At 39.6% G+C, this 12,975-nt stretch overlaps 1 protein-coding gene across 2 annotated transcripts; it reads right to left on the minus strand.

Annotated features, from left to right (window-relative positions):
- Positions 1–4,132: 4,132 nt before the first annotated feature.
- Positions 4,133–11,450, minus strand: LOC127649066 (transmembrane domain-containing protein TMIGD3-like). Of its 2 annotated transcripts, XM_052133978.1 has the most exons (10): positions 11,301–11,450; positions 10,634–10,969; positions 10,016–10,330; positions 9,875–9,908; positions 7,687–7,761; positions 6,251–6,345; positions 6,029–6,072; positions 4,735–4,815; positions 4,517–4,570; positions 4,133–4,407 (listed from the first exon to the last, which is right to left on the minus strand). In XM_052133978.1, exons 1-10 carry the CDS (start codon positions 11,371–11,373, stop codon positions 4,402–4,404), a joined length of 1,113 nt encoding a protein of 370 aa, XP_051989938.1. In that variant the 5' UTR covers positions 11,374–11,450; the 3' UTR covers positions 4,133–4,401. The 2 variants fall into 2 exon arrangements, with proteins under 2 accessions (XP_051989938.1, XP_051989939.1); XM_052133979.1 differs by lacking the exons at positions 4,133–4,407; positions 7,687–7,761 and having other exon boundaries at positions 4,420–4,570.
- Positions 11,451–12,975: the final 1,525 nt, after the last annotated feature.

Here is a 12,975-nt window from a genome sequence, read left to right on the forward strand (position 1 = left end):
TGGTCCCTGGACGGGATGCGGAAGAGCTAGCCGGCTTACCGGCGACCGTTGTGAATACAATCAACCAAGCCAGAGCCCCCTCTACCAGGCACCTTTACGCCCTAAAGTGGCACTTGTTCGCAGATTGGTGTTCTTCCCGAACTGAAGACCCGCAGAGATGCGCGATCAAGTCAGTGCTCCTGTTCCTACAGGAGAGGCTGGACAGGAGGCTGTCCCCGTCCACCCTCAAGGTGTATGTTGCCGCCCACCACAATCCTGTAGACGGCAAGTCTTTGGGTAAGCACGACCTGATCCTCAGGTTCCTGAGAGGCGCCCGGAGGTTGAATCCCTCCCGGCCAGGCCTAGTTCCCTCTTGGGATCTCTCGGTAGTCTTGGCAGGACTCCAGAGACCTCACTTCGAGCCGCTTGAATCAATTGGACGGCCCTGCTGATCGCTGCCGCCTCTATCAAGAGGGTCGGGGACCTGCAAGCGTTCTCTGTCAACGACACTTGCCTGGAGTTCGGTCCGGCGGATACGTCTGTGATCCTAAGACCGCGACCGGGCTATGTGCCCAAGGTTCCTACCACACCATTCCGAGATCAGGTAGTGAACCTGCAAGTGCTGCCCCGGGAGGAGGCAGACCCAGCCCTTTCGTTGCTATGTCCAGTCGCGCCCTGCGCATTTACCTGGACCGCACACAGAGCACCAGACGCTCTGAGCAGCTCTTTGTCTGCTTTGGGGACGGCAGAAAGGGAATGCCGTCTCCAAACAGAGGCTCGCCCACTGGGTTGTTGACGCCATCACACTGGCTTATCACACCCAGGCCGTGCCCCTACCCTTGCGGGTCCGAGCTCACTCAACAAGGGGTGTTGCGTCCTCGTGGGCACTGGCCAAGGGCACCTCCCTAGCAGACATCTGTAGAGCCGCGGGTTGGGCAACACCCAACACCTTTGCGAGGTTTTACAACCTCCGCGTTGAGTCGGTTAGCGTCTCGTGTTTTGTCAGGTCTGAGCCCGTAGAACTTCGGTAACACGTAGACTGACCGGCCGGGTGGATCGCTTGCGCTCAGCGCCCTTTTCCTGACGTCAAGGTAAAGTAGTGCGCCTTTTTTCCCAGGGCGCCCACTCCGAGTCGGGACCCTGGTCGATTCCTCCCCAGCCCTCCGGGTCCACGGTTCAGCCGGAGGAACTCGCCGACCCAAGCCACTGCGGGTACCCTGATGGCTACCCTGTACTGGTATAGGTGCTCCACAGGTAAGGCCTCCTGCTCGGACTCCCCTGTGTGTAATTCCACGGTTCTGTCCCCTTACGAGCGGACCCCGTGTCTCCCTTAGGCAGTTACAGCTGCCCGGTCGCCGTGCTGTAGCAACTCCCCTTTCGAGGCTGGATCTACCACCGCACCATACTTTCCACACGAGCCCTAAGACGGCTGTGTGACGTGTCTACCACTTTTCCTCCCCAAGAAAAAGGGCAGGTGTGGTCTCCGCGAGGGTCTGGGTAAGACCCCTTCCCTATATGCGTGTAAGGGCCCTGGCCGTGATTGCTCTATGCGAGAAACATAGAGAGAAAAGAGGCCCAGCCAGGCTGGCCCGTTCCCATGTTGGCAAACATCGCCTTGTTCCCCTCCCAGGGTAACTAGAAGGATCCCAATGTTCTTATGGGGCATTGGGGAAGGGTAAGTGCAGCCAGGTACAGACGATGCGCGGCACTGGATGAAATCCCTGCCGGCCTCTGTATCGGCGGTTCACGTACACGGTTCAGCGCATGGCAAGATTGGAATGGGTCCCCTAGTGTCGCTTCTCCGACACAACGTGGAGAGAGCGACAGAAGGGGAACGTTTGGTTACGTATGTAACGTCCGTTCCCCGAGGGAGGGAACGACACGTTGTGTCTTTCCTCCGCCATGTCGCTGAACCGAGCCACTGTTGTGGCCGGACCATTTCCGGCTCCTCAGAAAAATCCTGACTAAACTTCCGTATTTGCCCCGCCTTAAATACCCGTATGCGGGGGCGGGGTATGCAAATACTGACTGCCAACTCTCATTGGCCCTTTTCAATAGGTCAGAGGTGAATATCGGCGCTCAAGAGAGACCCCTAGTGTCGCTTCTCCGACACAACGTGTCGTTCCCTCCCTCGGGGAACGGAGGTTACATACGTAACCAAACGTTTTTCAGTGATGGGTATTGTAGATCTAGAGAGTATGAGCCATGTTTTTCAGTGATGGGTTTTGTAGTTCTAGAGAGTGTGAGCCATGTTTTTCAGTGATGGGTTTTGTAGTTCTAGAGAGTATGAGCCATGTTTTTCAGTGAAGGGTATTGTAGTTCTAGAGAGTATGAGCCATGTTTTTCAGTGAAGGGTATTGTAGTTCTAGAGAGTATGAGCCATGTTTTTCAGTGATGGGTATTGTAGTTCTAGAGAGTATGAGCCATGTATTTCAGTGATGGGTATTGTAGTTCTAGAGAGTATGAGCCATGTATTTCAGTAATGGTATTGTAGTTCTAGAGAGTATGAGCCATGTTTTTCAGTGATGGGTTTTGTAGATCTAGAGAGTGTGAGCCATGTTTTTCAGCAGTGGTTAGAGCACAACAAGTCTTCTTTTATCCCTCCCTGAGATTTGTGTTTTAAAAACTGCTTTTTATTGCTAATAAAGGAATGAAAGTCTGAATTCTTTGGTTGAATACAGTTTTACTCATTATTTGCATCAGTGGATTTGTTGTCCGCTGGAGTTAACGTGAGCAGCCATCATAAATGTTTCCTTTGTCATGACAAGCAAACCGAGAGTTAAGAAATGTGTCCTCATAAGTGTAAGTGGTAAGTGAAACTTAGTTGTTTTCATGATTGATTCATGTATGCTGCAATTAAAATTGTGTAAACACACATTTTCTTGTTATAATATAGTACATGCATAATCCGAGAGAAGTCTTCCTGTGGCCACAGCATGATTATATTTACAGTACATACAATATGGTATGATCTCTTTCTTTTTGCTTGTTTTAAAGCTGCCATGGCAACTGCCCTAGGATCAGTTTGCACATTTAACATTCGGTTGAGTGAAACGCATTTAATTCATGTATAAATTGACACTGCATTAAACAATCAGTAAACATGATTAGGCAGAGGGATTATAAGACTAGATTTCCACTGACATCGGCGTGATATACAGGGGGCAATAACTTATGCAGCTGAACTGCTCTGTGTTACAGCTCCCCGTAACTGGGAGAATGGGATGAGAAAAGCTGACTCATGATCAGTGGCTGAGAGCAACATTCTACATCGTTTGTGTACGCAGAGACAACTTCTACAATTTTTTAAATAAAAAACAAGTAGATTGATTCTTGATAAAAAATAAGGTTTATGACATTTTTGTAGCATTAAAAATGATTCCATGTTGTTTGAATATGCGCGTCTGTACGCACCGTGGATCAACTCAAAACAAGCTGCACTGAGATGACTCAAGTGAAAAATATAATTTTATTATCAGACACATTCCTTGAACAGGTTAGGATGGCATTCCTCACTGAATTTTATCCTGACTTTTGAAAAATATCTTAAGTTGACACTGACATTGTTGATGGGCACAGCACATAAATATAATGTTTGTTTACTATATTGTTTTGACATGAGTGTTGTACAGTAGCTAGCATGATCTATAATGTCTCTTGTATGCAATATATGGTTTATATGGAATGCATAGCAGAAGAGAAATTTGCTGTGATGAAAAAAGTAATGCAAAAGTAACCTAACACTTTACTTTGCACAAAAAGTAACTTTTAATTAATTACTTTTTTATCGAGTAATGAATATTGTAATGAGTTACTTTTAAAAGTAATGTTACCCAACAAACAACCAGCTATTAAGTTTAAAGGGGCAGTTAGTTTTTCACATGGGTGATATAGGGGTTGGATAAATGTTTTGCTTCAGTAAAAATATATATTTATTTGAAAACTGTATTAATATGTTTACTCAGGTTGATTTTGTTTTATATTTTATCTCTTTTGAAGATCTAAAACAAATGATTATTAGAAATGCACAAAACCAGAAGAAATCAGGAAGGGGGCAAATACTTTTTCACAGCACTGTAAGTGTGAATGTAATACATTTATTTCATTAAAATCAGAACATAAGACAGAAGCTTACATCATTTATGCATGCTGATCAAATTTATGATGATGACAAAATTTGTTTTAGTAAAAACGAAGATTGAGGATTTTATTCTATGTTTTTCTGAGAATTCGAGTAAGATTTTTACACAACATTCATACATTTCTGCACCACTCACGACAACACAATTGTACACGTGCTGCCAGTTTGTATGATTTGTATTTTCAAAGATTTCAGGCTTGTGAAACAATTACATTAAATCACATATTAATTTATTTCAATGCTGTTCCCTCCATGTTCATTTTTTCTTCAGGTCCAGAACTTCATATCTGTGATTAAAAATGTAATCAATGAGATGAAATCAAATCAATAGTATCTGTGTGATTATTAACTTTAATAAAAACAGGTTGTATCATGTATTCAGAGTCTCTGTCTCACCTGTCTGAGCTCAGAACTGTAGGTCACACTGTCCTCAACAGATACTGGCCACAACTAGAAATATCAATCATGATACAGAAGAATATTTGAAAATAAATGGATGCAGACCAAGAAAATTAACAAGAAATGCTTGTAATAGAATAAAATCAGCACTTCCATCTCATTGAAACACTTTGCGATTAGGTTTAAACACAACTGAATGTTCAGAATTCACTCACTGCTGTAGCGGTTGGTGTGATCTCAGATCTATAGAACACTTCAGTCCATGGATCCAAAGTGGAGGAAGACAACCAGTTTTCCTGTGAATGAACACATGTATTTACTGTGGGTCATAGTTATGATCTGAAATCATTATATAGACTTATGCTTAACCTGAGCATTGTACACAAACACACTTTGAATATTCATTATGAATACTTACTACACCACTGGCTTTGTCTCTGTCATTTTTTACTGTGAGATGAGATTACTTTATGCTATAAATCATTATGCAAGAGTTTTCATACCTCAACAATTGTAGTATCAATGCAATGCATTATAGAATAAAATCAGCAATTAATAATTAATACTGACTGTGTTTCTTTTTTCACTATTCCATTTGCCACGACAACCACAATCATCAGTAATATCAACAGTACAACCATTGTAAGCCACGCCCACAGAGTTCCATAGTGTCTGCGATAATGTACAATGCAAAATGTTTCTGTTAGACTGCATTGTAAATTGAGTGATATTGAAAATAAGATACCTCTATGTATTATGCATACAAATAACCTAATTTAAAACTAGGACATATGGATGACCTTACAGTTTCAAAACAGATAAAAGTTAAATAAATCTCCTTTAAAAATGAATTAATAATGGCAGATCCATGGCGTAAGAAAGTAGTCCCATGCATAAGTGTGCTTTTTTGTGTCAGTCTTTAGTTTTCCTTCATTTATTTATTTACTCGTTCATTGAATTGTTGTATAAAAGCAATATCACACTCGCAATCTTGCATGAGGCCACAGCCGAATCACAGTCGTGCTGATATAGGGACATACAGCACTCTTGTTTGTGTGATTAGCTTTACTAAGCCTAGTCACATAAAATATGATTTATTGTTGATTTAATTTTATGGGTAGCAGGTAATATATTCTCAATGTAATTATTCAGATTAAGAACTCATGTTAACGAAAAGATTAAACGTAAGTATTTGAATAAAATGTTGGCATAGTCCATTTTTTAAATGTTTAGGGAAAAAAATTCTCTGACATTCAAATCCAGGGTGCATTTATTGTCCCTTTATGGATCAAAAAATTTATTTCTGACTCTAGACTATGGGTCACTACAGTGTCTGCAGAGGCACTAAATACATAACTAGAAATACACCTTGAATATCATGAAATATATCTATAATATCAGAACAGTTAAAGGAATTCACAATGAGGCGTTTTTGCAACATTTTACAAATCTGGGGCATTTTTTGCCACTTCCGGATGTTTTTTCTCATGAGAAAATAGGCTTACTTACTGTGTTACTAGCTTCATTATCTCCAACTTGGGATTTATTTTGATCTGTTAGTGAAAGAAAACAATACGTTAGAAAGTAGTAATGCTATCAAATGCAACATCAAAAAATAAACAAGTAAATAAATAAAATGTTTATGCATCCCAATACTTTTTAACACATGAAAGATCTGAAACTGAAATTGATGGAATAAGAATAATAATAAAAAAGGTTATTAATACTGACTGTGCTTCTTTTTCAGTATTACAGTTGCAATGGCAGCCACAATCACCAGCAACAGCACGACTGCTGGAAGCCACACCACCAGATATCCATACTGCCTGTAATAAGGAATGCTAAAATGAAGTACTTCTATTAATTTGAGGAAGCACTGAACTGAACTATGAAAAAAAAAAAATTCACTAAGATAATTTTTTTAGGTGTTTTAGGGTGTGTTCACACTTGGCAGGTTTGCTTTGATTAAAACGATCTCTGGTGTGATTGCTCTGTTAGTGCGGTTCATTTGAACACGTGTGAATGCTGCCACCCGAACCTTGTGTGCACCAAACTAGCGGAGCAAGACCCCTTGAATAGTGGCTCTTGGACCGCTTCCAAACAAACTCTGGTGTGGTTCGATTGATATATGAATGCAACATGGACCAAAGACGTCTAAACGGACCAATAACAGGAAGTAATTTGCCTTTAATACTGACCTCAAACATACCGGTTCTTCTCATCATAGAAGCTATGTTGCCCATTACAGTTCGGTACAGGCGTCGGAACCGCCGTCTCCTCTCCTTTACACATTTTATTAGCAATTCATTTGTTCTCAGCTGGTAAAAATACCACCAAATATCCCAAAAAAAAAACATTTCGCCCAGCAGCCAACATTGTTTTGGATGTTCGGCAAGTTCTGTCGCAAAATATACATCATAAAATCTGTCCAGTCAGGTTGTGATCCAGGATCCTGATGCCTTTTGTTTTGTATCTTTAGGTTCTGTGTTAAAAATGCCAGTGTGAACGCTTAGAGAACCAGGACTAAATGTATCATTTTATTTTTTGGTCCTGACCAAGAGAACCAAACTACAAGTGTGAACACACCCTCAGTACCTTCCTGAGACTATGTCCTACAATAATAATAATAATAATAATAATAATAATCTGTGGGGAAAAAAAGCAGCAAGAAATTTTTTTCTCCCAATTTATTTTCTTTTTTTTACTCAAACACATGAGAAAAAAATATTTAAAAAAAAAGAACAATCTTAAAGACAGTAAATAACATTTGTAGGAAGGCACTAACAGTGGCACAGCAAGTGGGTGGCCAGTGGGTCGCCAAATCTCTCCATCCCGAGTGTCACTGAATCCACTTCAAAATTTTTACATTTCTTTGAGCTGCCTGGGTACCTTTATTTGTATGTTGTTTGTTTGTTTGTTGCTTTAAACTATTTTAAACCTATGACTAAGATATTGCAATTCTGTAAAAATAGAATAAAAGGAAAGGCACACAGTTGAGAGTTGAACACAAAGCTAAATTTAAAACCATAAGAAAGTACAGCTTGCACATAATGTACTCCATTACTGTGTGAATAATTTATTTTTAATCAGTTTGATAAAATGTTTTCATATCTATATATTGTATCCTAAGCTATCAATTTAAGCAATAAACATCATACTTAAAATACTTATTTTGTTGCTTCTCACTGATTGATGTCTGATTGTTGTTAATGGAAATTGGTGTATTAGATGACAGAGCTGGCCTAACAACAGAAAGAAATTAACTTGTCAGAGGAATCAAGATTACATCACAATTTATTTGACAATAAACTACTACAGAAATGCAAAAAAGAGGAAAGGCAGAAAAAACAAAGAAAAACAGACAGAATGATCTGAAACATAATTAAACGTACTACATGATACTTCAATATACATTGATGACACAAAACATTATGACCACTCACAGGTAAAGAGAATAATGTTGATCATCTCCTAACAAGGCCACATGTCAAGGTCTGGGTAGATTTGATGGTAAGCGAACAATCAGTTCTCGTAGTCTGTGTTGAATGCAGGAGAAATGGGCAGGAGTAAAGATCTGAGCGATTTGGAAACGGGCCACATTGTTATAGCCAGATGACTGGGTTAGAGCATCTCTGAAACAGCAAGGCTTGTGGGGTGCTCCCAGTCAGCAAGGGTGAGAACCTTCTGACAGTTGTATGAGGAGGGACAAACCAGCAACAGGTTTTTGGGTGACCAAGGCTCATCGATGCACATGGGCAACGAAAGCTATTCTGTCTGGTCCAAACTGACAGAGGGTCTACTGTTGCACAAGTCACAGAAAATTTAATGATAGTTAAAGGACGAATGTGCCACAACAGACAGTGCATCCCATCCTGTCTATGGGGTAACCGCAGACCTGTCAGAGTGCACATGATCCACCGTCAAAAGCACCTACAATGGGCACGTGAGAATCGGAACTGAGCCTTGGAGCAGTGGAAGAAGATCGTCTGGTGTGATGAGTCACGTATACTTTGACATCACGTGGACAGCCATGTACGTGTGTGCTGTTTAACTGGGGAAGACGAGATGCACTGTGGGAAGACAACAAGCTGGTGGAGAGAGTGTGATGCTCCGGCAATATTCTGCTGGGAAACCCTTGGTTTGATCATTCATGTGGAAGTCAGTTTGACACGTACCACCTACCTAAACATTGTTGCAGACCAGGTACACCCCTTCATGGGAATGGTATACCCTGATGGCAGTGGCCTCTATCACCAAGATAATGCACATTGCCACTCTGCACACATTGTTCAGGAATGGTTTGAGGAACATGATGAAGGGTTCAAGGTGTTGCCTTGGCCTCCAAATTCCCCATATCTCAATCTGATTGAGAGTCTGTGGGATGTGCTGAACCAAGTCCGATCCATGGCAGCTCGATAAGGCAACTTACAGGAACTGCTGCTATTATCTTGGTGCCAGATACTACAGGACACCTTCAGGGGTCTTGTAGAGTCCATGCCTCGGCAGGTTGGTGCTGTTTTCGTGGCACGCAGAGGCCCAACAGCATATTAGGCCTGTGGTCATAATGTTTTGGCTCATCAATGTACATAGAGTCATTGATAAAAAATCTTAGGAATAGTAATTATTTACTGACGTTCTAAACCTGCATAATATTATTTTATCTATAGAACACAAAAGTAATATTTTTAAAGAATATTCACACTTCACTTTTCTATACAATTATCATGTCAATAGTGACCACGTCTGTAAAGCTCTTAAAAGCAGTCCATACAATACGATTTTATATTCCATGTCTTCTCAAATCATTTGAAAGCTTTTTGTGAAGAACAGAAAAAAACTAAACTTGTTATTCACTGATAATCTTCTATTCCACCATAGCTCTGAAATATACTATAAAAGGTAAATGAATTATAAATACAGCGTGAAAAGAAACCAAAAGGTTCTTGTGTCTTGTGACCAAATGCACAATATCAAATCTGTACCCATACTTGAATAAGTTCTGCCGTGGAGGGAATAAACAATGTATAATGAATCAGTAAATAATTAATGTCTGTTTGACACACAAACTGAATGACTTCAGAAGATTTGGAATATTGCACACAAGCCGTGTGGACTACTTCTATGTTTTGTTTTTGTTTATTTCTCTGTTTGTGCTTGACAGATTTGGTCACTATGAACTTTCATTGTGTGGGAAACAACAACATGAACATTCTTCAAAGTTCACCTTTTGTGTTTCATGGAAAAAGTAAAAGCAGAAATGTTTTGAATGACATAAGTGGAGAAAATAATTACAGAATTTTCATTTTAAGTTGAACTTTCTCATTAATTAGGAAATGTTGTTAATAGGTTACTAACGTTTCTTTCTTATATCCGGCTTCTGTGGTCACAACTGCAGCAAAATAGAAATGGACAAAAAAGGAAAGAATTTGAATGTCTTATTAATATTTAGTTATTAACAGAAATATATTTTAATGATTTTGATTGCATCTGTATTACCTGGTTTGGTCTCAGTCACAGTAACAGTGAGTTGAACAGGAACCTGCAGATCTCCTACAGAGCACCAGTACCAGCCAGAATCACTCTCTGTCAGTCCAGTCATCACCACACTGAAGGATTTATGCTCATCATCACTGATCTGAACTGATGCATTCTGGGATGTGTCAGTCTTCCCCACTGTGTAACATCTCTCGTCTTTATATCTGCACCACTGTTTGAGTTTATTCTTATATCCAGAACTGTAGAAACACTGGACACTGATATTACCACCTTCCTGTCCAGTTACACTGCTGTTCACCACAGAGAGATCACGAACTGAACACACAGACAGATTTAAAAAATGTTCAATATTGTGTTATAGTGGCACTTGTATTATTTGAATTAGCAGTAAAGAAGGTCAAGACCGCTGAGGCAGCACCGGCCAAAGACATTTCATGTGTTTAAAACTAGCAACTTTTCATGTCAATTTTTTGTTACATAAAAGTTTTATTTAAAATATCTAATAGATCTGACAGTCACAACAAAAAACATGGATTTGTTTTTTTAAAATGCCTAAAATGTCATTGGTCACAACAGTATGCCGTAGTTATGGAAAGTGCTGTGAAACAAATCTCATACCTGATTGGATTGTCATATAAAACATCTCTTTCTCATCCATTAGAAATATTCCCTCAATTTCCACAGCACACCAGTAAAACCCAGTGTCTTTACTCTGCAGGTCTCTCATAGTCACAGTAAATAAACTCTGATCAGGATGATCAATTACTGACAAATTTCCCTTGGTGTCATTAGCATATGCCAGAATAGAGCAGAAATTAAAAACTGCTTTGGCCTTATAGCACCAGAATTTCTTATGTTTTGTGTATTTGCTGTCATAGTGACATGGAATAGTGACAGATCCTCCAGTCTGAAGAGAGAATTCTCTGTCTTCTGATGCTTTTTTACACTCAGCACCTGTATAAATAAAATACTGTTAGTTCTTCAGTTTGAGTTGTCAATGTTATTGATGGAATGATATTTAATTGCCTGAAAGAATTATTGTTCTTTATACATCAGTATTTCTTTAATGTTCATTTTAAATTCTCCTGTGCTCAGTAGCAGATTTAGGCATGGGCGCCTCGTTGCTCAATCAATATAAGTTCATGAAATCTACATACATAATAGTTATAAAACAATTAGCTGTTTAAATTAGTTTTATATGTTGTAAAGTGTCACACAACAGGACTTCCCTAAAGTATTTCATATCAATATGTGTAAATTGAATTAAAACAGAATAAACACTTGCCTTTCATGAGCCATAGAAAAATCAAAATGACTATCCGCATGTCAAAAAGTTGTGATGTTTCCTCTCTCGCCATTTTGTATGAATTTGTAAATTTCACAAAAGAAATAAAGGATCACTTGAAAAGAAAAGTTAAGGGCAGATGCGTCTCGGTTTATGACATTATAGTCACTGAGTGTTCGTGGATTTCTACAGACTCACTTCCTGTATTTGCTCTGTGTCTGAAAGTGTCAAACAGCCTTCATACTTGATTGCAAATGCTGCATAAATAATAACTTACAAATTAATTTATGCTGTCAGATAAATCTACAATATTTCATTCACATTCCAAGAGGGATTTTTTTTTTGTTTGTTTTGCAAACATTTAGTTGACATTGTCAGATTATACATAAAAAAAGTTTATGGTTGTTTGTGGTTGGTGGCGTGATGACCTATTTCTATACTTTGTAAAAGGGACAATTCTAGAACAAATGGAGTGACTTAATGCTGTAGTGAGTAATTCATAGTAAGCTTTGTGGTCAAATCATGTTCTATAGGTACAAAAATATAGTATTTGCCCCCCTCCTAATTTCTTGTTTTTGTGTATATCTCATAATAAATTGTTTAAAAAGTTCAAACAAAATCTATCGTAAAACAAAGTAAACACAAAATACAGCTTATAAATGATAATGTTATTTACTGAAGCAAAAACGTTATCCAATAACAACTGAGCCTGTGTGAAAAAGTATTTGTCCCGTTAGTTAATTAATTCACAAATCTTTGAAACTGCATTCATAATGGGGTTCAGCTGGACTAGAATCACTGATTACTGCCAGACCTGTTCAATCAAATCAACACCTAAATAAAGCTTTTTCAGCAGCATGAAGTTGGCTAAACGGTCTCACCCAATAGCACACTATTGCAAGGTCGAAAGAAATTCCAAAAAGTATGAGCAAAAAGGTGATTGAAATACGTCAGTCTGGGAAGGGTTAAAAAGCTATTTCAAAGTCTCTGAAACTCAAAAGAACCAGAGAGACACATTATGTCCAAATGGAGACAACTTTGCACAGTAGTGAACCTACGCAGAAGTAAGCACAGCGATGACTCATCAATAAAGGTCACTGCTCATGACTCCACTATCAGTAAGACACTAGCCAAAAATGGCATCTGGAGGCAAAAACCACTGCTAACCCAGAAGAACATTAAGGCTCATCTGAATTTTGCCAAAACTCAAAGCTTTTGGGAGAATGTTCTGTGGACTGATGAGTCAAAAGTGGAACTGTTTGGAAGACAGGGGTCCCGTTACATCTGGCGTACATCAAACACAGTATTCCACAAAAAGAACGTCATACCTACGGTCAAGCATGGTGATGGTAGTGTGATGGTGTGGGGATGCTTTGCTGCTTCAGGCCCAGGGTGACTTGAAATAATTGAGGGAAACATGAGTTCTGCTCTCTACCAGAAAATCCTAAAAGAGAACGTCCGGTCATCAGTCCATGAGTTGAAGCTCAAGCACAACTGGATTATGCAGCAAGACAATAATCGAAATAACAGAAGCAAGTGCACCACTGAACGGCACCGACCTTAAAGTTTTGAGGTGACCTAGTCAAAGTTGACTTGAACCTGATTTAGATGATGGGTTTGTAGTTTGTAGGATTAATGGGAAAGGAGGAGGCAAGAATCGGCTTAACAATATAAA

This window comes from Xyrauchen texanus, chromosome 9 (genome assembly GCF_025860055.1).
Source record: "Xyrauchen texanus isolate HMW12.3.18 chromosome 9, RBS_HiC_50CHRs, whole genome shotgun sequence".
Classification (NCBI taxonomy): Eukaryota; Metazoa; Chordata; class Actinopteri; order Cypriniformes; family Catostomidae; genus Xyrauchen; species Xyrauchen texanus.

Bases quoted from the DNA above. Each gene is read 5' to 3' on its own strand.
- LOC127649066 (XM_052133978.1), bottom strand. From the start codon at position 11,373: ATGGCGAGAGAGGAAACATCACAACTTTTTGACATGCGGATAGTCATT. The intron at 9,909-10,015 runs GTAATACAGATG...ATTTTGCTGCAG, and splicing joins TGTGACTGAGACCAAACCAG to TTGTGACCACAGAAGCCGGA. The intron at 4,571-4,734 runs GTGAGTGAATTC...TGATATTTCTAG, and splicing joins TCACACCAACCGCTACAGCA to TTGTGGCCAGTATCTGTTGA.